The 24,514-nt window shown below is 44.2% G+C and overlaps 1 protein-coding gene and 1 non-coding gene across 9 annotated transcripts; both read right to left on the bottom strand.

Annotated features, from left to right (window-relative positions):
- Positions 1 to 16,763: 16,763 nt before the first annotated feature.
- TRNAV-AAC (transfer RNA valine (anticodon AAC)) lies at positions 16,764 to 16,837 on the bottom strand. Its single transcript has one exon. It is a non-coding gene; the product is annotated as a tRNA-Val (tRNA).
- A 1,125-nt stretch (positions 16,838 to 17,962) lies between these two features.
- On the bottom strand, positions 17,963 to 21,557 carry LOC100304281 (putative protein kinase superfamily protein). 8 transcript variants are annotated; one of them, XM_008679235.4, is made up of 8 exons: positions 21,456 to 21,557; positions 21,114 to 21,330; positions 19,812 to 19,920; positions 19,599 to 19,705; positions 19,308 to 19,518; positions 18,985 to 19,222; positions 18,719 to 18,869; positions 17,963 to 18,549 (listed from the first exon to the last, which is right to left on the bottom strand). In XM_008679235.4, the coding sequence occupies exons 3-8, from the start codon at positions 19,882 to 19,884 to the stop codon at positions 18,220 to 18,222; spliced, it is 1,110 nt and encodes a 369-aa protein (XP_008677457.1). In that variant the 5' UTR covers positions 19,885 to 19,920; positions 21,114 to 21,330; positions 21,456 to 21,557; the 3' UTR covers positions 17,963 to 18,219. The 8 variants fall into 8 exon arrangements, with proteins under 8 accessions (XP_008677457.1, XP_035822890.1, XP_035822892.1 ...); XM_035966997.1 differs by having other exon boundaries at positions 19,800 to 19,920; positions 21,456 to 21,556; XM_035966999.1 differs by having other exon boundaries at positions 19,800 to 19,920; positions 19,999 to 21,555.
- Positions 21,558 to 24,514: the final 2,957 nt, after the last annotated feature.

Here is a 24,514-nt window from a genome sequence, read left to right as displayed (position 1 = left end):
GGTGTTACTGTTACTAACATTTCAGCATAACATCGTGAGCATTAGCATATCATGTGATTGTTACACTTAGAGTGCATTCACTAGGCAAAGATTTCAAACAAGTTGTATTGATGTGACTTGTTATGGGTAAAACCCTAGGGTAGGGTACCTAACCCTAAACCAGGCTTAGGAGGGATAATAAAGCCCAAGCTTGAGAAAACTTCAAAACTCATGAGGAATACTCATAAGATATCACCATTAATGGATTTAAGTGACACTCAAACCCTAGAAGTGCCAGAACCCTAAAAAGGACCACTAAAAACCCTAAGTTGAAACCCTAGGGGGTTATATGTAAATGTTGCACACTTTTGGACCCAAGTGCAAAAACCCAGGGTATTAGGGCACCTCTAATCATATGCTTTACCTATTTGAGGGTTTACAAGTCAAACCATGAAATTTGGGCTTATTTGCAAAAAGCCAGTCTATGTATCTCATGTGTCTAAGTCCAAAACCAGTTGATTGAGGCTGACTTTGGGGCCTTACATCTCAGGATTCTTGAAATTTTTGCTCAAAGTCAATATAGCAAAGTTGTAGAGCTATCATAGAAGAATAAGTTTGATTAAGTGACTAAGCACTGGTGCTTAATGGAATTGGAGTAAAATAAGTGCAAGGTTGGGCTGTCAGTCAATTTTTAAAACTGAAACATGGCCACCAGTGCCACTGGCCGAACTTTGGGATCAAGTTTGAGTAGTATCTAGTACTCGATTAAGGATAGTTGCTATAGTTGAATTGAAGATTGATTGTTGAGCTACAAACTTGTTATAGAAAGATTAACACATTCTCACGCAAAAATCCGAGATATGAGTCATGCAAATTAATCAGACAGAAGCTCTAAATAGGATTCCTGATGGTACAGTACTGAAAATATCCCAGGATCAGATAACTTCGCCGCCGGTGAACCGTGCGCTCGGATTCACGCCGGTCGCCGTGATTCGTGCCGCAGGGAAGTAGATTGCGCTCGGACGTAAAAAGATCACGTCGCGGATGAGTTCGGGCTACTGTGGACTCGCTGTTCCTCGACCACTTGCACCGGCGACGTGGCCTTGTGGCCGTCACCGGAGTTTGCGCCCTTCACCACGATTGTGCCATGCCTTAGGCCATTAACTACGTCACCGTGATTTGTGATCGTTACCCAGTGATCGTCGTGGCTTCTTGTCCCGCAATTGCCACGAATCACTGCACCAGTGTCCCTCCTTCTCTCCGGTCGCCGCGTGTCTCCTTCAAATTCACTGGCCACCGCTCAGAGGATCTATAAATTGAGCACTCCATGAGCTCTGTAGGGTAATTACCCATCCAAAGCACCAGCACTTGCCTCCAATTGTTCACCAGAGACCACAAATTGCTCATCTCCCCCAAATCGGGTTTCCGCCACCGTGAAAAGGCCCCCCTAAGATAATATATTTTTATTATCTTTGCATTTTCATAAGCATTACATGAGCATTCATGGTTATATATGTGATATATATATATATATATAGAAAACGAAGAGGAAGTAGAAGTTGAAGAAGCAAGAGCTACACCACCATCTGAAGAACCTCCGGCCGAGAACTGCTTTTATTTTGACATTTGTGGAGCAGAGCCCGACTCACCTATAACACAAGGCAAGCCCCGGTGCATTTGACACCTCCTTGCTATTTTAAAATCTTTCTCACTTGCTTGATGCATTAGGTGATAGGAGTTGTGTGCTAAACAAATTGCTGCATTTCCTTCCTTGAGAATTTGATTACCTTACCTTGATCCCCTGTTTTATAAAAAAAGGTTTTTCTTATGCTTAGCCTTGCTCTAGAAAAACAAAATGTTTTGTTTTGAGAAAAGATGATGCTTCAAGTGGGTGGGATGTTTTCAAAATAAAACTTGATGGTGGATCCATCATGGTCGTGATGGGTTCAACATCGGAAAAGATGTACCTCTGCCAGGTACCAAACTTTGGGTTGAAAATAATAAAGTTGAGACCGGGCGGTTGACTTGCACGAGAAGGGAGTCTCGGTGTAGTGTCTCCGTCTGAGTCGATTAAGGACCGTCTCGATGTAGGCTTGCTGATCGAGGACCTTTTAACTGGTCACATGCCTCATCATGGGTAAGCTTTGCCTCGGGCAGACTAATACCAGAATAAGATAACACGCAATGGGAGTGGAGAGATGGCGAGAGTAGTGTGTACCCTCCGTGGTAAGAGGCTGGATGGTGGTGTATCTGTGCTCTCGGTTGGCGTGAACCTGATCTGGTCTTAAGAACCCCGGTGGCGAGTTGCCATATGCAAGGGTTAAGTGCTACATATGTCGTGTGATTGGAGATCTTCAGCTGAGTATTAATCAATTCGGATCGCCGCTACTTCTCGGACATGAAGACTTGGTCACTGCCCTACACGTAGCAATCCAGTGAACAAGAAGGGTTGATAAAAAATTGGCTAGTATAGGACAAGTGCTTGAACTAGGGTAGAAAGAACTCTAGATGCAGGTAACTTTACTTAACCTGACAAGTAAAACTGGATTTTTAAGGATCCACTATTAGTAAGCATTTCTGCAAACAGAGTCTTTGATTCTTGATAAGCCATACCTTGATTCCCAAAAGCCAGCATATCCTTGAGAGTCTTTTATTTTGACGGGTAAGACTTGCGAAAGTACACTCCGTACTCAAGGTTTTCGAACCCATGTTGTTGTAGGTGAGGAAGCAACAAATTTTTGTTGCTTTTGTTTCAAGGTGGTGCCTAAGGAAGAAAACCAGGATTGAAGCCTCGGGAGGAAGTGTCCTCCTTTAAAAACTTTTTACTATTAATCGAGAGGGGTTTTGCCTCCCAGGGTTGTAATAATATTACTCCAACACTCTTATATTTTACTGCTCTGTAATAATACCACTCTTTCTATACTTTAATATAAAATAAGTTGTTGTAACTACTTCCGCATACTCGTACCTTCGATGTGTTGTAATATCTGCGTGACGGGTGAAACGCTCTTGGGCAAGGTAAAGAACACAGATACCGAACTTGTCAAGTGATCAGGTGCACCTGCAGGGTTATCTGAGGTCTGATGGACAAGGACAACTGTAGGTGGGCCTAATGACTTGGGAGGTTCTGTCACATGATATGTCAGATAACACTTGCCTTCACCAAACTGTTGCTGCTCAGGGGCTTCTCCTGCAACTTTCTTGGACTCCGCAGACAGAACATTATCTAAGTGAGTGCGAACACACATTCAACATTCTTGAAACAAAAAGAAACAGTACACTGTACAAGGGAAAACATTATAATCACGTGCAATATAAACTAGCGCTCGCTTCTACGGTCACATGAGAAAAAAAAGAAACGTCGAGATCGAAGCTACGATTGAGAAGTTATTGCGTTTACGTTATACAAATATGAAATAGAACATATAATTCGACATACTCATGTTATTCGACATTTATTAAATGCAACTAGAACTATCACCTAGTTTTAATTAATTTACTACACTAACATCTTTCAGTTAGATAAATAATTTAAATAACATTAGCGACTCTAAGCGAGTCGACTTAACGGCGCGAGACAAAATACGCAACGCGCGAAATAGTATGTCGGTACACGCACAGCACACGGGCCAACACAACATGCGAGGACTAATAAATAGATAGCATATTTAAACTAAACAATTATTAATAAAGAAAATTTCAGTTAAGCTTAACCATTTTGGTGATTATTTATAAATGCGCAAATTGAAACCCTAAATTAGATTTAAATTGAAACGTTATTCTAATAAACATTGGTCAAACAAACGTTTAAATAAATTAAATAAAATGTGTAACAATAGACAACAATACTTCTAACATGTAGAAAAATTTAATACGAATCTAACGCAACTTGAACGGAGTGAATCGGATTTAAAACGTAAAAGTTATCACGATTTTAAATTGAAACACCTCTCTGCTCGCAATTTTAAAATTTCCTAGGGGATTTTTGCAAAAAATCCATCTTCTTCCTCCCTCCTCCTTACTCTCACCATGGCAAGGCGAGGAGAGGGAGAGGCTACGAGGGGGGCTCGACCGAGGGGGGCAGGACCGCCATCGCCGGGGGCGCGAGGGCCGCCACCGCCACGGGGTGGGGGGCAGCGGGGAGTGTGATGGGGGGAGGAGGTGTGTCGGGCCAACCACCAGCGTCACGGGTAGGGGAGAGGAGGTGGGAGGGACACGGGGGAAGGTGCACCACCGTCGGGGAAGGGGGAGAGGGGCTGCGCGTTAGGGATGTTTCTAAAACATCCGACTTATACGACAAATCTAATATTTTAACAAAGATATACATGGAATTTAAAGCTATTTTTTAGCAATGTTATTAAAAATATTATGAAGTATTTAAATAAAATTTTGTATAATTTTTTATGTGCTCGATGTAATAGAGCAGGCCTGAGGCCATTACGTATTTTCTTTGTTTAAGTTATTATTGAGAGGGTCTTTCAATGATAGCTATACACAATGAGCGTTGTTTTCTACATGCGAGATAAGAGCGGATAAGGCTAAAAAGAGAAAAAAGCAGGGCTTGGATTATTCTATTCATATGCGCCACCATTATTTTCTCACTAACACAAAAAAGGTGAAAACATCCGAATAACATCTGATTAATAGCCTCAATGCTAAAAACAAGAATATAAATTTACATAGCAAATTATATATGTTATTTGATCACAATTAAAGAAAGAAGACAAAAAAATTAACATCCGAATAAGCATTCGAATCCATCCCTAGCTGCACATGGGGAAGAGAGAAAACGAAGACCTCTATGTACAACAATGGTGGAGGGCTCACTGGAGAAGAAACCCTCGCCGGAGCCGAGTAGAAAAACGTTGATTGGGATGAACCGTCGGTCAGATCGACGAATCGAAGGCACTGGGACTAAGCTCTTGACGAGACGAACGCAGCGATGCCCTCGGATTCTGCTGACGATGCTCGGATAGAAAGTAATTGCTTGCCGGAGTTGGAACCGTCCCGAACTTCGGCAAGCAATTCCGGAAATTTCGGATCTAAACTGAGAAAGGGGTTTCAAAATTCGGTAAGGGCTCGATGAGAGGATTCCAGCCATATATATATTGCTAGGTTTCAAAGATATTTTATTTTTCGTAATTATCCCATTTTTAAAATTAAAGATAATTCCAGAAAAAGGCTTAAATCATTTTTAATACCCGAAAAATGTCTCGAAGGCTCCAAAAACTCTAGGAAAATTACTAGTCATGATTTGGCACCCAATGAACTCAAAAAAATAAATTTAAAACTTTTGAAAAGGTTTTTAAGTACCTGAAATAAATAGATTTTGAATTTTAGAAAATAGAAAAATATGAAAAATTTACGGGAAACTTCCAACGGCCAGAGGCCCCACAAGTCAGAGCTCCAATGGTCTGCTGACGTGGCTGGCGCACCGAACAGTGTCCGGTGGCGCACCTGACTGTCCGGTGCGCCATGCGACAGAACACTTCCAACGGCCATTTTTGGTGGTTGGGGCTATAAATACCCCAACCACCCCACATTCAATGGCATCCAAGTTTCTACACTTCTACACCTTACAAGAGCTATAGCATTCAATACAAGACACACCAAAGAGATCAAATCCTCTCCCAACTCCACACAAAGCTTTAGTGATTAGAGACAGAGATTTGTTGTGTTCATTTGAGCTCTTGTGCTTGGATTGCTTCTTTTCTTCCTTCATTCTTGTGATTCACTCAATTGTAACCAAGGCAAGAGACACCAATTGTGTGGTGGTTCTTGCGGGGACTTTGTGTCCCGTTTGATTGAGAAGGAGAAGCTCACTCGGTCTAAGTGACCGTTTGAGAGAGGGAAAGGGTTGAAAGAGACCCGGTCTTTGTGACCACCTCAACGGGGAGTAGGTTTGCAAGAACCGAACCTCGGTAAAACAAATCATCGTGTCTCGCTCTTTATTCGCCCACGATTTGTTTTGCGCCCTCTCTCTCGGACTCGTTTATATTTCTAACGCTAACCCGGCTTGTAGTTGTGATTAAGTTTGTAAATTTCAGATTCGCCCTATTCACCCCCCCTCTAGGCGACTTTCAAATATGAAGTCGACAAGGCACATAAAGAGGCATTCGAAATCTGTTAGGAAATTGAGAAACTCCGGAGTAAAAGTGTTGGATTATGTCCATACGTCTAAAAATCTAGCACATCAATTTACTAAGGGGCTATCACATAGTGTGATAGATAGTGCATCAAGTAAGATGGACCTAAGACCCACCTAAAGTTTATCATAGTGGTAACATGTTCTATGTGATCGGAGATCTCGTGAATTAGAATGGTGAAACAAGCTAGTGGTGGATTGAGAGGAAAGACCCTTCATAAGGCTCATTTCAGATGCATATTGAAAGGGAAATAGGGTCAAACCTTTTCCATAATTAATTTTGGTGGTTGATGCCCAACACAAATATTGGACTAACTAGTTTGCTCTAGAATACATGTTCTACAGGTGCATAAAGGTTCAACACAAACCAATAAAAAGATTGAAGAAAGGGTTCAAATTCAATGGAGCAAGAAACTTGAGTGTGCCCTGGTCTGGCGCACCGGACAGTGTCCAGTGCACCAGGGCCGTACAAAAATCAACTGGCCACTCTCAGGTTTCTCCAGCGCCGCTCCGCTATAATTCACCGGACTGTCCGGTGTGCCACCGGACTGTCCGGTGTGACAGCGGAGCAACGGCTACTCGGCGCAACGGTCGACTGCAAAAGCCACTGACTCCGTGAACAGTGGTGAACAATGTGCGCAGAGTTAGAGCACAGAAGTCAGAGGGGCACCGGACGTGTGAACAGTGCCTGTCCGGTGTGGCACCAGACTGTCCGGTGTTGCAAGAAGACAAAGCTCCAACGGTCAACTGCTCCAGAACCCTAACGGTTGGGTGACATGGCTGGCGCACCGGACTGTCCGGTGCGCCCATCGACAGCATCTGACCCAACGGCTATGTGGTGGTTGAGGGCTATAAATACCCCCCAACCACCACCACTCCAAGCATCCAAGTTTCCAGCACTTCACATTCAATACAAGAGCTAGTGCATTCATTCCTAGACACAATTCATAGAATCAAAGCCTCTCCAAGTCCCAAATCCATTCCAATCACCTAGTGACTTGAGAGAGAGTTTGTTCGTGTCCTTTGCACTCTTGTTGCTTGGATCGCTTTCTTCCTTCCTCATTCTTGTTCCAAAGTGTTTTGTAAGCAAGGCAAGATACACCAATTGTGTGGTGGTCCTTGTGTGGTCTATGTGACCCGTGAGAATTAAGGAGAAAGCTCACTCGGTCTAAGTGACCGTTTGAGAGAGGGAAAGGGTTGAAAGAGACCCGGTCTTTGTGACCACCTCAACGGGGACTAGGTTCTTTAGAACCGAACCTCGGTAAAACAAATCACCGTGTCATCCGCTTGATTTGCTCTTGATTTGTTTTTCCCCTCTCTCCCAGACTCGGATTTTATTCTAACGCTAACCTCGGCTTGTAGATTGTGTTTTAAGTTGCAATTTTTAGATTCCGCCTATTCACTCCCCCTCTAGGCGACTTTCAATTGGTATCAGAGCCCGGTACTTCATTAGAGTTTAACAACTCGAAGTGATGTCGGGAGATCACGCCAATAGGGAGATCGTGACCGGCGGCGACAAACCCACAAGCCTTGGGAAGGCTCCATCTAGGGAGTCCGGCAACAAAGTGAAGGAGGGATCCCCTTCACACATCAAGTTGCACCAGAGTGGCGACAAGAAGAAAAAGATGAAGAAAGTGGTCTACTACGAGACCGACTCTTCGTCGCCCTCCACATCCGGCTCCGACACGACGTCCGTCACTTCTAAGCGCCATGAGCGCAAGAAGTATAGTAAGATGCCACTTCGTTATCCCCATATCTCTAAGTGCGCTCCTCTACTTTCCGTTCCCTTAGGCAAACCATCAGTTTTTTATTGTGAGGATTATTGTATGTGGAGTGATAAAATGAGGCATCACCTAACCTCACTCCACACAAGCATTTGGGATATTGTTGAGTTTGGAGCGCAGGTACCTATGGTGGGGGACGACGGCTCGACTCGGACAAGGTCGCCCAAATCCGGCACTTCAACTCCCAAGCAACTACTATACTTCTCGCCTCCTTGTGTCGAGAGGAGTATAATAAGGTGCAAGGGTTGAAGAGTGATAAGGAGATTTGGGACGTACTCAAGACCACGCACAAAGGAGATGAGGTGACCAAGATCACCAAGCGGGAGACGATCGAGGGGGAGCTCGGTCGGTTCGTCCTTAACCAAGGAGAGGAGCCACAAGCAATGTACAACCGGCTCAAGACCTTGGTGAACCAAGTGCGCAACCTCGAGAGCACAAAATGGGATGACCATGAAATGGTCAAGGTTATTCTTAGATCCCTCGTATTTCGTGTGACAGAACCTCCCAAGTCATTAGGCCCACCTACAGTTGTCCTTATACAACGGACCTCAGACAACCCTGCAGGTGCACCTGATCACTTGACAAGTTCGGTATCTAAATTTCTTATCTTGCCCAAGAGCGTTTCACCCGTCACGCAGACATTACAATACATCGGAGGTATGAAAATGCGGAAGCAATTACAATAACTTACCTTATATTAAGATAAGAAAGAGTAGTTTTATTACAGACCAGAGCAAAATATAAGAGTGCTAAGTAATATTATTACATAACCTGGGAGGTAAAAACCCCTCCCGATAAACAGTAAAAAGTTTTTCTTAAAGGAGGACACTTCCTCCTGCGGCTTCAGTCTTGATTTTCTTCTTTGGGCACCACCTTGGAACAGAAGCAACAAAAGTTTGCTGCTTCTTCACCTAAAACAACATGGGACAAAGCCCTGGGTACGAAATGTACTTTGACAAGTCTTACCCGTCAAAATAAAAGACTCTCAAGGATATGCTGGCCTTTGGGGATCAAGGTATAACTTATCAATAACCAAAGACTCTATTTGCATAAATGCTTACTAATATTGGATCCTTAAAAATCTAGTTTTACTTGTCAGGTTAAGTAAAGTTACCTGCATCTAGAGTTCTTTCTACCCTAGTTCAATCACTGGACCTATACTAGCCAATTTATTAATAACCCTTCTTATTCACTGGAATGCTACGTGTAGGGCAATGACCAAGTCTTCATGTCTACGAAGTTACGGTGATCCGAATCGATTATACTCAGCTGAGGATCTCCAATCACACGAGATATGTAGCACTTAACCCTTGCATATTTCAACTCGCCACCGAGGTTCTTAAGACCAGATCAGGTTCACGCCAACCGAGAGCACAGATACACCACCGTCCAGCCTCTTGCCACGGAGGGTACACGCTACTCTCGCCATCTCTCCACTCCCATTGCGTGTTATCTTATTCTGGTATTAGCCTGCTCGAGGCAAAGCTTACCCATGATGAGGCATGTGACCAGTTAAAGGGTCCTCGATCAGCAAGCCTACATCGACAAGGTCCTTAATCGACTCAGACGGAGACAATACACTGAGACTCTCTTCTCGTGCAAGTCACCCGCCCAGTCTCAGCTTTATTATTTCAAACCCAAAGTTTGGTACCTGGCAGAGGTACATCTTTTCTGATGTTGAACCCATCATGGCCATGATGGATCCACCATCAAGTTTTATTTTGAAAACATCCCGCCCACTTTGAAGCATCATCTTTTGTCAAAACAAAACATTTTGTTTTTTTCTAGAGCAAAGCTAAGCATGAGAAAAACCTTTTTGTAAATCAGGGATTAAGGAGAAGTAATCAAATCCAAGGGAGGAAATGCAGCAACTGGTTTAGCACACAACTCCTGTCACCTAATGCATCAAGTAAGTGAGGAAGATTTAAAAATAACAAGGGGGTGGCAAATGCACCGGGGCTTGCCTTGAGTGATAGGTGAGCCAGGCTCTGCTCCACAGATATCAAAGTAAAAGCAGTTTCCTGCCTAAGGTTGTTTAGGTGGTGGTGGTGTAGTCCTCGCTTCTTCAACTTCTATTTCCTCCTCTTTTTCTAGATATAGCCATATATAATCATGAATGCTCATGTAATGCTCATGAAAATGCAAAGATAATAAAAGTTTATTATCTAATGTCTTGAATATAACTTTCCTTCACGGATCTCCGGGAAACTAGGGTTTTTGGAGTCTATAGTGAAGTTCATAGGGCAGGGGTTAGGGTTTTGGGTTCTAAGTACCAAACATGGTTCAAATCATACCAAATTTTATCCAAGTCTTCTAAATAATATTTAAAGCTTATCTAAAAAGTTTAATGAATTTTGGGATTATTAATTACTTTCTAAAATTCCAGAAGTATGGGTTTTGGCTATTTTAAATATCCCAAAATTCCTTATTTGGAATAAAAATCCTGAAACTATTTTTACTAAATACTATGGAAAATTAGTAATTTAGCAAAATTGGTCCCATATTTTTATTATTTTTCTCGAATTTTTTATGGATTTCTAAACTTTCTTAGAAAAAGAAAAAGGAAAAGCTTTCAATAGTATTGGGCCGCCATCAGCCCATTCGGCCGAGACCTATACAGAATACAGGCGCGCCCGCGCCCGCGCCGTTGTATTTGCGCAAAGACCCTGGCTAGTTTGAAAATCTGAAATGAAGTCCTCATCTGACTTTAACGTGTCACTGACACATTACACCCTGCCCCTTCCAAGTTCTTTGTCTTTTAAAACTAGATCCTTGACCCTGGACGGCGGCGAGCACAAACACCCCTTCGTCGCGCCACGGCCATGGGATACCCGAGCACCCGTTGCTCCCTGCCCCACCAAATTCTACCCTATCTTAAACTGTTATGGGCATCAATTTGGCTGGCACACTCTGAGAATGCTCTACCCACGCGCACGGCGGAAACCACGACGTCGAGCCCGCGTTCCCACAAGATTACACCCGAATTGGTCAAATAGTTGCCACGATGAGCTTCATGGGCACGCAGGGCTACTAGAACAATACGTGAGGAGCGCAGAATCATAACAGAATTGTCCGGCCACGGAGCGTGGAGAATTTATGCTCGCCGGTGACTGAGAACGGGAAAAACGTCGTTGCGACGAGCTCGGGTGGAATTAGGAGGTCTTGTTGGGGCTATACGGTCACAAAGGGCTACCGATTCACCGTGCACACTCAATTTGGGGAAAGGTGGAGAAGGCAGTGAGAATTTGGCTTCTACCAAGTTCACTGGTGAAATTGTGAGTGCCTCGCCGTGGTCCATGGCCTATTTATAGGCACGACGGTCCGGCTAACGATCAGCGGCCGCAGATTGCATTGTTCACGCATGGTTACCACGTAGAGAAGAGGCACAGAAGGGGAAAATGAGGCATGGGTGACACCGCAGCGGAAGTGACCGAGCCACGGCGACCGCCGGTGGGATATCTCCGGCCACGCACGGCTGGGTTCGCGGGATGGTGCCACGTCCGAAGTTATCTCTCCGTGATCGACTCCCTTCACCAGATCACTCAAGCACATCCAGTTCAACAGTGCCTCAGATCTTTATCCGCGTTCTTCAGATATTTACAATGTTTTGATGTTCAGCGTTTTACTGAACCGACCACCTATCATCCCCACTTTCTCATGTTTCTTGTTAAGAACAGGGTAGCCTCCCTTAATAAAATTTGTTCCCCAAACAACAGTCTTCAAGTTTGTTATAGGGTTCATGGATCAATTATGTATAGATTCTCAGATTTGGTGCTCTCAAATCGACTGCATTTCCTTGGGGCCATACTTTTTTGAATCCAATTTTCAGATTTGCCCAACTTACTTCTGATAGCACAACTTCACACTTATTTATCTCCAATTTCTATTTAGCACCAGTGATCAGTCACTTAATCAAACTTGTTCTCCTATGATAGCTCTACAAACTTGATGTGTTGACCCTAGGCAAATTCCTCATAATTTGGAAGATACAGGGTTCTAAAGTTGGTCTTAATGCACTGATTTTCAGACTTAGCTATTAGAGCACAAATGTGGCCTTTTTGCAAATAAGCCCAAAACTTATGGTTTCATTTGCAAATCTCAAAATATGTGAACCATATGACTTAAGATACCCTATTTCCATGATTTTTGCACTTAGGTCCAAAAGTGTGCACATTTTGCAGATAACCCCCTAGGGTTTCAGTCTAGGGTTTTCTAGGGGTCTATTTAGGGTTTTTGGTACTTCTAGGGTTTGGATATCACTTATGTTCATTAATGGTGACATTTTATGATCATTACTAATAAGTTTTGAAGTTTTCTTTTGTTTAGGCTTTGTTTACTCTTCTAGGCCCATTTAGGGTTAGGTACTGTACCCTAGGGTTTCACCCATGAAATGTCACATCAAGACAACTTATTTGAAATTTTTGCCTAGTGAATGCATTCTAGGTGTGACAAACACATGATATGCCAATACTTATGATGTTATGCTCAAGTTTTAATGACAGTAACACCAGGGGTGTTACATTTCGTAATCCTACTCAAGTTCAATTAATACGTGGTGATCCTAGATATAAGCTAATGTCTCCCAAGGAGGTAATTGGGAAGTTTGTGAGCTTTGAACTAATGGTCAAAGGCTCCAAACACATTGTCAACTTGGAGCAAGGCGCCACCTCCACACCCGAGGTGCAACCCGTCGCATTCAAAGCGACGGAAGAGAAGAAAGAGGAGTCTACATCGAGTAGGCTTCCCATCGACGCCTCCAAGCTTGACAATGAGGAAATGGTGCTAATCATCAAGAGCTTCCGCTAAATCCTCAAGCAAAGGAGGGGGAAGGACTACAAACCTCGCTCCAAGAGGGTGTGCTACAAGTGTGGTAAGCCCAGTCATTTTATTGCAAAATGTCTTATGTCTAGTGATAGTGATAGAGGCGAGGACAAGAAGGGGAAGAAGAAGTAGAAGAAAAGATACTACAAGAAGAAGGGCGGCGATGCCCATGTTTGTCGGGAATGGGACTCCGATGAGAGCTCCACCGACTCCTCCTCTGACGAGGATGCCGTCAACATCGCCGTCAACAAGGGCCTCCTCTTCCCCAACGTCGGCCACAAATGCTTCATGGCAAAGGATGACAAAAAGAAGGTAAGATATAGAACCACCTCCAAGTATACTACATCCAGTGATGAGGGTAGTTCTAGTGAAGATGATCTGCTTACTCTTTTTGCCAACCTTAACATGCAACAAAAAGAAAAATTAAATGAATTGATAGGAGCTATTCATGAGAAGGATGAACTTTTGGATAGCCAAGAGGAATTCCTTATTAAAGAAAACAAAAAGCATGTTAAAGTAAAAAATGCTTATGCTCAGGAGATAGGAAAATGTGAAAATTTGGCTAAGGAGCTTAGCATTTGCCATGATTCAATTACCAGTCTTATGAATGATAATGCTAGTTTAAATGCTAAGATTGATAAATTGAATGAGTCAATTTCTAGCCTTAGAACTGAAAATGCTAGTTTAATTTTTAAGGTTAAAGATTTGAATGTTTGCAATGATTCCATTTCCTGTCTTAGAAATGAGAACGCCATATTACATGCTAAGATAGAAGAATTAAATGTTTGCAAACCCTCTACATCTACTATTGATTATGTTTCCATTTGCACTAGATGTAGAGATGTTAATGTTGAAGCTATTAATGATCACATTGCCATGGTTAAACAACAAAATGATCATATAGCTAAACTAGATGCTAAAATTGCCGAGCATGAACTAGAAAATGAAAAATTTAAATTTGCTCGTAGCATGCTTTATAATGGGAGACGTCCAGGCATTGGTTTCCAACAGGGAAGCAATATCAAAATTAATGCCCCTAAAAGATTGTCTAATTTTGTTAAGGGTAAGGCTCCCATGGTTCAGAATAATGAGGGCTATATTTTATATCCTGAAAATTATCCCGAACACAAAATTAGGAGGATTCATACTAGAAAACCTCATAATGTTTCTCACCATGCATTCATGTATAAAAATGAGGCTTCTAGTTCTAGGCATTCTACTCATGTTAAAATGCCAAAAAGGAAAACTCCTGCTGCATCAAATGAACCTAACATTTCATTTAAGACTTTTGATACATCATATGTGCTTACTAACAAATCAGGCAAAGTAGTTGCCAAATATGTTGGGGGCAAACACAAGGGCTCAAAGACTTGTGTTTGCCAAATAGTTTGCTCTAGAATACATGTTCTACATGTGCATAAAGGTTCAACACAAACCAATAAAAAGATTGAAGAAAGGGTTCAAATTCAATGGAGCAAGAAACTTGAGTGTGCCCTGGTCTAGCGCACCGGACTGTCCGGTGCACCAGGGCTGTACAAAAATGAACTGGCCACTCTCGGGTTTCTCCAGCGCTGCTCCGCTATAATTCACCGGACTGTCTGGTGTGCCACCGGACTGTCTGGTGTGCCACCGGACTGTCTGGTGTGACAGCGGAGCAACGGCTACTCGGTGCAATGGTCGACTGCAAAAGCTGCTGACTCCAAGTCCCAAATCCATTCCAATCATCTAGTGACTTGAGAGAGAGTTTGTTCGTCTCCTTGCGCTCTTGTTGCTTGGATCGCTTTCTTCCTTCCTCATTCTTGTTCCAAAATGTTTTGTAAGCAAGGCAAGAGACACCAATTGTGTGGTGGTCCTTGCGAGGTCTAAGTGACCCGTGAGAATTAAGGAGAAAGCTCACTCGGTCTAAGTGACCGTTTGAGAGAGGGAAGGGTTGAGACCCAGTCTTTGTGACCACCTCAACGGGGACTAGGTTCTTTAGAACCGAACCTCGGTAAAACAAATCACCGTGTCATCCGCTTGATTTGCTCTTGATTTGTTTTTCCCCTCTCTCCCGGACTCGGATTTTATTCTAACGCTAACCCCGGTTTGTAGATTGTGTTTTAAGTTGTAATTTTCAAATTCCGCCTATTCACCCCCCTCTAGGCAACTTTCACATAGCTTTCCTTACTATAAGGTAGGTTGGTGTTTACACCTTAATATGTTTCAAGTGGCTTTGTGAAGCAAAGATGTTGTCGTACAGAACATCTTTAGAGGAACATACTTATTTGGTTTAGCTGCTAGTCACAGTTTATGAGATCTATGTAGTCTCTAGATACCCATGAAAGGCTATGGAGTTTGACTTATATGCTCCAACCAGAGGGGATGCGTTCGGCAATCTATTACTGGTAAAGAGTTTAGATGAAACTCATTCCACGCAAAAATGTCAATTCAAGGTCTAGTCCATTGTGCAGTTGTGGTTAAGTGTAGTCTAGGTTATAGGTGAATGTTCAACTTAACAGTCTCCATCGAAACACCGGTATATCAAACATTTGAGACGACGAGAGCATTTTTGTCTGACTTAGCATTTGGTGAGGATTGTTGGATTAATGTGGGCTTGGCCCAATTAATATTCAATAATAGTCAATACTAATGACCCACTTTAGTGCTATGGTGTACTAATAATTTAGCACCATATTGGAAGTTCAAGTGATAAATCAATCAACTTAAATAGGTGGATCATTGACGCATCTATTGAGAATTTGAGAAAAAGATGAAGGACTGCCACACACGCGCGCGCTGCGCCGCCACCGGCTGAGCCATGGCCGTGGTAGATCGGACCTTGGTCCGAATATTCCTTTCAAACAGTTGCGCATTTTGCTTAGAGTGATAACAATTTGTTTCCTGTCTTATGGCTAGTAACGTACGTCGGTTACTCGTCGGTTTCTAGTTCTAATGGCGCGACCGTTACTGTCTGTTGTCCTTCTCCCCTCCTTCTGGCTGTGTATAAGAATGGAGGAGGAGGACGCTCTTCCGGTTGTACGCACAATCTCTCAAACGCATTGCAAACAACACATCTCCGTTCCACCTTTTGCGAGCACAGAGAGAGTGGGAGAGCAGGCCTCCGAGATCAGGTTTTTGGGGAGCGTACTCGCGACTGCTCGCTTCATCCGCTCGACCAGCGTTGCTTTGTCTACATTAGGTTCTTCGTCGTCGGCGTCGTTCGAGGGACTACACTGCGTACACCTTTCCGCATCGAATTTGTACGACTATATCGAACATACATGCGAGGTGTCTCGTGTAAATGGAACCACTGATGCCTTGAGCATCGGTCCCTCTGCATGGTACTTTCAGTTTTTCGTACTTGTACATGTTTCATTTCTATTTACTGCTTATGCGAGTAATGATAAACACATGCACATACATGTTATCACATATATCACACTGTTCTTTTGGGTTAAATTAAAACTGATAATATCTAATTTTCTAACACATATTGTATCGTGGCTCTTGACGAGAGGATATTATTAACATCCACAGACTAAGAAGCCATTGAAGTTGGAATGTTTGCCAACTCTAAAATGTCCGTTCGTTCCTCTTGAGCTGTAAAAGTAGAGGAAACATAGGATACACCGGAAATGGTGTTCTGTGATATTTTATTTCTATCATCATATCTAGAATACATCTCCAAGTTATAGTTAGGCTCCTTTGTCTCTTGTTATATATAGTTAGGCTCCTTTGAAGAACGTAACAGCGTCATATGTGGAAAAAACAAGTGATCTGTTGAAACGGCCCAAACACTTCAAATATACGAACGTGGCTTTTATTTGCTAACGTCGATCTGCCTCTCTGAAAGACTGGAACTGCACCAGGTATGTAGAAGAAAAGAAGATGCATGGAAGTGAGAATGCCTCCAGGGACACGACGAGCTCATGCTGGAGCACCGAGCACCTCTCCTCCACAAGACCACAAGCAAGTGCGAGCCAGGGGTAGTTTTGAAACTGGGATAGTATCGTAGTAGTAAGAAGAAGAAATGGGCAAAAAAGAAAACAAAAGAATGGCTTCGCCCGGGTTCGAACCGGAGACCTTCAGTGTGTTAGACTGACGTGATAACCAACTACACCACGAAACCTTTTTGTACGACGTTTCAGTATCAGTGGTTTAGTACAAATCCAAATAAAACGGCTCAGAGTTCTCGCACCTGCAAGTTGCCCACCCCGATTGTTGTATATATGCAAGGTGCCACTGCCATTATTCATGCCCATGTCACTACCTACAGCTACAGTCATCCAAACCGAAGTTGTTCGACTGATTGTATCCCACAAGCTACAGTGAATTAATGCACTGAACGTTCCCCCGACAATGATTTGTTTGACTCCCATGGAAATGCATTTAAATAAGGGCTAGTTTGGGATCTCATTTGTCAAGTGAAATTAGTTCATTTTTCTTAGAAAAAATAGAGTTTCTTTATGAGGGTATTCCCTCACTAGATTTAGACCCCCTTGCTTTCAAATTAGTCCTTACCCGTGTAGCAATCTTGTTTGTAGGATCGCTAATTTTCTTAATAGGCTAGCTCGAGCAAGGGACCCTAAAGGGTTCTGTACCCTAAATATACAGGATCAAATGTTCCTCTACGGTCTCTAGCAGCGTCCTCTAAACGGTCCTTTAAATTTAGAGGACGCTGCTAGATTCTCTATATATAGAGTTTCTCCAAACGGTTCTCTATCCATTTAAATATTTTAAATAACCGGTTTAGCAAAACTAAAATATGAACAATACATTTGAGAGTATGACAAATACGTATGTATAAAAAAATAAAAATAAAAAACATCTCTAATATAGATATTTGAGTATAGAGGACGTGATTTAGAGGATGTTGTTGGAGAGGAAGAAGATATAGAGGATGAAATCTTTTAGAGGAGACCGTAAATGACATATATAGAGAATAAATATAGAGAACGTTGCTGGAGACAGCCTTAACAAACCTCCAAAACAAAGCTCTCCAAGTGATTGAGGTCGTCAGCTCTGTCAACATCATCACATAGTATGGTCAAGAAAATCAATGCACTGAAAAGGACGCGACTCTCCAGTTGGCTAGCTGTTTATTTCGAATCGCCAGTCGTTTGCATCGTATTCCTCCGGAAAACGAAACTGTTCGATGCAACTTGCTACAAAGGGTGGTGGTGTATGTCCGTTGCATCAACGCTACGCATCACATCATCAGTCTGCTGGAACTGACCTACAAAGGTGATCAGACTGAAAAGATAACATACATGTTCCAGAAGAAAAAAAAAGAGAGTGAATATGATAGAAACACAAACGATTCTACTTGTACCAAAGATGGGTAAAGCATATTCAATCCTCGTTTCACTCCCGTGGTTCCATTTCAAGTATATATACACACACACAAAAATAACAAACAAACATAATCAACAGAAGCGATGCGGTATTTGTTTGGCAACTGCAGCATCCACAAAAACAAATCTCCATCGATGATGACGTTTTTTCCCCCCATCACAGAGACCACTCCGTGTTTGCCTCTGATGACGTTAAAGCTTCGGTCGTGGCGAAGGACTTCATCGTGGTAGAGTCTGCGTTGCTTGGCCTCCGGTCGAGGTACGGGTCACCGATCACGGCTGGCTTGGTGATCCTGTCCACGGAGATTCCCTTCTCTCCTATCAGCATCAGGACGACGCTGGCCATGTTCGGACGCAGCTTCATCGCGTCTTGGGCGCATAGTAGGCCAACCTTCAAGAAACGGCATGCCTCCTCGACGTTCAGGTCCTCCCCTGCTTCGGCGTCTATGACCTTCTCTAGCTTTCCCTGCACGTAGTATGCCCATGTCTGCAAGAGCACCCCCCACAAACCTTTCAGATTCAGGAACACCCAGTGCCAAATGAGCAAAATATATATATCTTGAGTGTTTGCACTTGGAACGTCATTCATTTTGAAGGCGCATTTTACTTTATTAGGGTTTAGCTACAAAAGATGTTTGGTAGCTGACAACACTCACCTTCTCAAGCAGAAACTGGTCTCCCTGAGGCAATCTACTGTTGTAGTTACATCTACCAGCAACAATTTCCAGTAGCAAAACGCCGAAACTATAGATATCCGATTTCTTCGTCACTTGCCCCCTCACAGCGTATTCAGGAGCCAGGTATCCTCTGAAAAGGAACCCAAAAGAAAAAAGAAAAAAGCAATACAGATAAGAATCAAATATACTTACTGTACATGATGATTCCTTCAAACAATCCCAGGCAAAGGTTATGCAGTGCTTACATTGTTCCTGCAACCCTAGTGCTCACATGAGTTGCGTTTGGGGGGAGGAGCCTTGCCAGCCCGAAATCAGAGATCTTTGGGGTGAGGTCCTTGTCAAGGAGAATGTTGCTCGCCTTTATATCTCGATGAATTATAGGGGGCCGAATTCCATCGTGAAGATAAGCAAGCCCACGAGCAACGCCTACAGCAATCTTGACACGGGCTCTCCAGTTGAACCGAATGTTGCTCCGGCCCGAACCTGCAATACCATATGAGGGTACACACATGACACATAGCTACTAGAAAATTGGATTGTTAAAGTGTTGGCTTGGTAACAATGTCACCTAGAAGTGTATATGAAAGACTATTGTTCTCGAGATAATTGTACACAAGAATCCTCTGGGACCCTTCGGCACAGCAACCAACCAATGTAATTAGGTTTTCATGCACGATATCTGAAATTGCTGTAAGTTCGGTTACGAACTCTCGAACACCCTGCCTTGAATTAGCAGAAAGGACTTTCACCGCGACGATCGTTCCATCTTTAAGCTTCCCCTGCATGATCCAATAGAGCAAAGTTCAAGCAAGCCAATTCGATGCAAACCTTATTGAAGTGGCCAGGCTATGGAAATTACCCTGAAAACGGAGCCGAAACCGCCCTCGCCAATCTTGTTTGCTCCACTAAAATCATGCGTAGCTTTCCTCATCTCACTGTAGGAAAAAATCCTCACCTTGCTTCCTCCTGGCAGAGCCAGAACAAAAGTGTAAATGTATCAGGAGTTTTTTTTCTTTTCTACACAGAAAAGTTTATAATTCAGATGTACTATGATACGTACAAAACTGGTCACCTTCGTTTTCATTATTTCGTTCCATGCCCGTCGCACACGTAAAACAGCAAGACATTTCTTGAAAATTGAACATAGTTGATGCCTTCAGGATTGAATCACCTGTGAGGTCCTGAGAAATAGATAGAGGGGCCGCATAAGACAAGAACAGAGATGGTAGCATACAACTAATCAGTCTAGATGTAACAACCCCATGGCCCCTCGTGGTCATTATTGTGTAATCATAGATAGGCCCACTTACTGGTACACATTGGCTGTAAAAAAACACTTCATTAGGTACAGGTTTGCCTCTACCTCTCACATTATTAGCACTGTTTAAATAACATAGTGTTTATTCCGGAGTTAAACGGTCAACTTGCCAAGCTATTATAAAACATGTCTAGTGGGGTAAGGGAATATATAGTACTTGAGCATAAAACAAAGAACAACCTTTGCTTAAAGTCTACTTGATTTTACAAAAAAAAGGAATAGTGCACTCTTATAGTCTTATCTTCACCAGGCAAATTGTTGTTTTCGTTAAATTTCTGTGTTTTTATCATCAAATTAAGAAAATTTTCCACTTCATGATAGTGCTTGATTGTGGAATAAAACTAAACTAGATAGTCCATTTTAAGTTTTAACAATTCCTAATGAAAACAGTGAACTAACAACATTATTATCCAGTATCCACCTATCGTATACCAGCCATGCACAAGCACGGTACTTTCCTTCTTTCCTTTGAGATGCAAAATGAAAGAAGTACACCAGCTCCAGCAAACAAGAAAGTGGAATGGGTAATCAATCTACCGTATCAAAATGCATCCCCTCTATCCAGCCCACCTAAACTAGATTTGCACGAGGTGCCAATGAACAAGAATTTAGCTAATCAATGCAACAGAGCTGCACACAAAAGGGTGATGAAATCAAAGATAGTGAAGAAATTGCAGAAAGTTGGCACCTAACCTTTTTTTTTTGCAGAGGCAACTCACCGTACGGACTCCACTAATTACATATCCTCATGCCTCAAACATTCATAAGAACTTACAATAACAAGATCAACCAGCACGACGCTCGAAAATCCAGTTCAATAGATCACATGAAACATACGGCAAACCTGACCGCACCAGAAAGGGGCGAATAGCCGACGCACATCGCTCCCATCTGGTCGAACACCACTTTGGCGCCGCCGTAAGAAAAGAGCGTCTTCTAACCCAGGAGAGAGAGAGAGGAGGAGGAGGAGGAGGAGGGGGGCGGAGGTGATCTTTGGGGCCTAGAAGCCCAAGAACCAGCAAAACCGAAGAAGAGAACCAAAAACTGATAAATCACCTGATGCTGGCGCGCTTGTGGCCTCAACGCCGGCGCCAACAACCCGCGGCGTCACGGGCGGCGCGTTCCCTCGCCGGCGACGACTGGGGAGGCCTGCAGACTTGGTGATACCGGGGACAAGTCGGCCACACAGAGGTGCTAGAGGAGCTTTGTGCGGCAACTGGCAAGTCGGCAAATCACTCTCCCCCTCTCTCTCTCTAAACTGAACTCTTGAACTCTGAACTTTTAAAGAACAAGAAGCGAATTGGTTAAAGAAATGGTAAGCCTGAGCTGTAACTGTAAACCAGCACGTAGCCTTATGCCAGATCCTGCTTTTAGGGGACGCGCGTCATCTAAGCTCACCGGCTGCACTGCAACTGTCGACTGTCGTTGATCGGTCACCGTGCAGTAGAGAACTAGAGATTGGCCAGACCGGCGCGAATGCGCGATGCAAATACCGTCCAGCCTGCTTCTGTGGTGCGCGAAATGTTTTCTATTAGATTGTGTTTGGTCGAAAAGACAAGTAAAACGGAGTCGTTGTATCCTAATTTTATTGTTGTTTAGTTATAAAATAACTAAAACGAAGTGACTTCAATTAGAGAATATTCTTCTCCCACTCCAAAAAATCAATGGGACGAAGCCGCTTCGTTTCCACCCGCTCCACAGTTCACCCTCTCATCCGTGTGCAGCAGCTCGCGCGCCCCCTCGGTAACCAAACAACAAACGTTCTCAAAAATACTGTCACGCACGGTACGACAGTGAGCACTGTATCCGGTATTCCTATGTATTTTTCTCTAAAATATTTTCTTTCATATCTTATTTCAAGTAACGTTCTCAATATCTCATCCATCGTCTCTTCAAACCGCCATGGTCGCCTTACACTATAGAAAACGCCTAAATTTTTGTGGACCGGAGTATTTTCGTCGGCCAGCCCACGAAAATACGGAAGTTATTTTCGTCGGCCTCGTGACCGACGAAAATAGGGCGTATTTTCGTGGGCCGACCATTATTTTCGTCGGCAGACCCACGAAAATACGAAAGTTATTTTTGTCGGTCACTAGGTCGATGAAAATAAGGGTTATTTTCGTAGGCCGAGGCCACACCGACAAAAATACTTCATTGACCGACCACTATTTTCGTCGGCCTCAGTGAGGCCGACGAAAATAGTGGCCCTACATCGTCGGCCTCGGCCTTCTCTCGCTCGTTTCAAACTGTTTCAATCGAGCCGCCATCGTCGCCCGCCCGACCTCGCCGTGCCGCCGCACGCCGCCTAACGCCCACGCCGCCGCCCGCATAGTAGCGCCGCCCCACAGCAGCGCCCGCGCCGCCGCACGCCCGCGCTGCCGCCGAGCCCCACGCCGCACAGCAGCGCCCGCGCCCCCGCCCCCGCCCCCGCCCCTGCACGCCGCCACCGAGCCCCACGCCGCTACCCGCCGAGCCCCACGCCCACCGCCCGCCCCTCGCCGCCCGCCCCTGCACGCTGCGCCCCTCGCCCCTGCACGCCTGCCGAGCCCCACGCCCGCCCCCGCCGAGCCCCACGCCGCCGCCCGCACGCCCGCCGTCCGAGGCACCCCGCCCCCCCTCGCCGCGCCGTCACCCCGCCCGAGGCGCGCTGCACTGCATCGCGACGGCCTCCCTGCGCCATGCCGCCGCCCACACGCCCGCCGCCGAGGCGTGCCGCCCAGTCGCCGGTCGCCCCGCCCGCCCGCTCCGTCGCGAGGCCCCGAGGTCATTAATTTATATTAGTCATCTTGTCGTGTTGTGATTAGTTTAACTGTTGATTGCTTTAATTCAAATTCATATTTGTCTCCGAGTTATTTTTTAATGTTTAGAGTTTAGTTTTAATCGTTAACCGTAGCGAACCGTATGCATCACCCGTTCGGGAACGGCGAACGTCACATTGGCTTGTGAGGTTCGCCGTTCCGGAATTGTCCACGTATTTTGGACAGCCTGAGAGTGTAGGCCGATGCTTGTGATTTGTGACATGTGCCTTACGATTGACGCAGAATTTCGGTTGTGTAACCCAGTTATTCTCCAACACACCATGTTCAGGCGTGTGCTTGGAGAGCAGCGGGGTTATGCTGCCGAAATTTCACGGTAATCGTAGGCTACACGTCACAAATCACAAGCATCGGCCTACACTCTTGGGTGGGTTTAGGGCCTTTACCTAATAGGGAGTTCACCTAAGCCACGGACGATCGTTAATGTTCTTTGTCTTTTGTTTAGCCTTTGAAATGGACGGTGATCGGAGGGTGATGTATGACTGGTGGAGAAAGGATGGGGCACATTCGAATGAATGGATGGGTGTAACAAAGGCTTTTCTTGAGCACGCTTTCAAAGATGCAACTGGTCGTCTAGTGAAGTGTTCTTGCAATCGCTGCGAGAACAAGTGGCCTCAGAAGAAGAAAGAAATGGAGAAACACCTTTGCAAAAGTGGGTTTATGCCGAACTACCTTGTATGGTACCGGCATGGAGAGTCTATTAGACACGTTGACGCGGAGGTGGAACTTGATGACGATCATGATAGGATGGATGACATGTTGCATGATCTTGGTAGGGATGTTGAAATGAACGCTGAGGAGTCGGGGCAGCTTCCACGCGATGCTCAGGAATTCTTCCGGCTACTCGCCGCGGGAAAGAGAGACTGCACGAGCACACTCAAATGTCAGTTCTTGGGACTCTCACAAGACTAATGGCAATAAAGTCGAAGCACAACATTTCAAACAGTGCTTACAATGACATCGTCCAACTAATGGGTGAGGTTCTCCCGGAGAATCATAAGTTGCCAAAGAATATGTACTTCGCAAAGATGTTGGTTGGTCTTGGGATGACATATGAGAAGATCGACGTGTGTCCCAACAGTTGCATGCTATTCTTTGAGGAGGATGACAAGCTGGACCGTTGTAAGCATTGCGAAGCTTCTAGATATGTCGAGGTGACAAATGATGAGGGTGAATTGGTAGTTACGAAGGTCGCAGCTACGCAACTTCGTCGGTTGCCCATCATTCCTCGGCTTTCAAGGTTGTTCCTCAACAAGGAAATAGCTCTGCATATGACGTGGCCAAAGAATGGTGTACGTCTCGTCACTGATCCAGACATAATGGTCCATCCGTCGGACGGTGATGCGTGGAATGCATTTGACGAGTTTGATCCCGAATTTGCAAACGACCCTAGGAGTGTACGGCTTGGTCTATCGACGGACGGATTCACACCTTTCAATAGCAGTGCAAGCCCTTACTCGTGTTGGCATGTCTTCATTGTGCCATATAATCTTCCTCCTGAGTTGGTCAATAAAGAAGAGTTCATGTTCCTTGCACTAGTCATCCTAGGCCTCAAGCATCCAGGGCCAAAGCTGAATATGTTTGTTCGCCCTTTAATTGAAGAGTTGAAACAATTGTGGAGAGGTGTGAAGGCTTATGACA

Source organism: Zea mays, chromosome 4, assembly GCF_902167145.1.
Source record: "Zea mays cultivar B73 chromosome 4, Zm-B73-REFERENCE-NAM-5.0, whole genome shotgun sequence".
Classification (NCBI taxonomy): domain Eukaryota; kingdom Viridiplantae; phylum Streptophyta; class Magnoliopsida; order Poales; family Poaceae; genus Zea; species Zea mays.
Note: the sequence above shows the minus strand (reverse complement) of the source record. Positions and strands in the feature narration are given on the sequence as shown.

Excerpts from the sequence above, each read along its gene's own strand:
- LOC100304281 (XM_035966996.1), bottom strand. The coding sequence starts at position 20,019 with ATGACCACGAGGGGCCATGGG. Across the intron at positions 19,921-19,998 it reads TGACCACGAGGGGCCATGGG|GACCTCACAGGTGATTCAAT; the intron begins GTTGTTACATCT and ends TCTATTTCTCAG. Across the intron at positions 19,519-19,598 it reads GTTTCGGCTCCGTTTTCAGG|GGGAAGCTTAAAGATGGAAC; the intron begins GTAATTTCCATA and ends TGGATCATGCAG.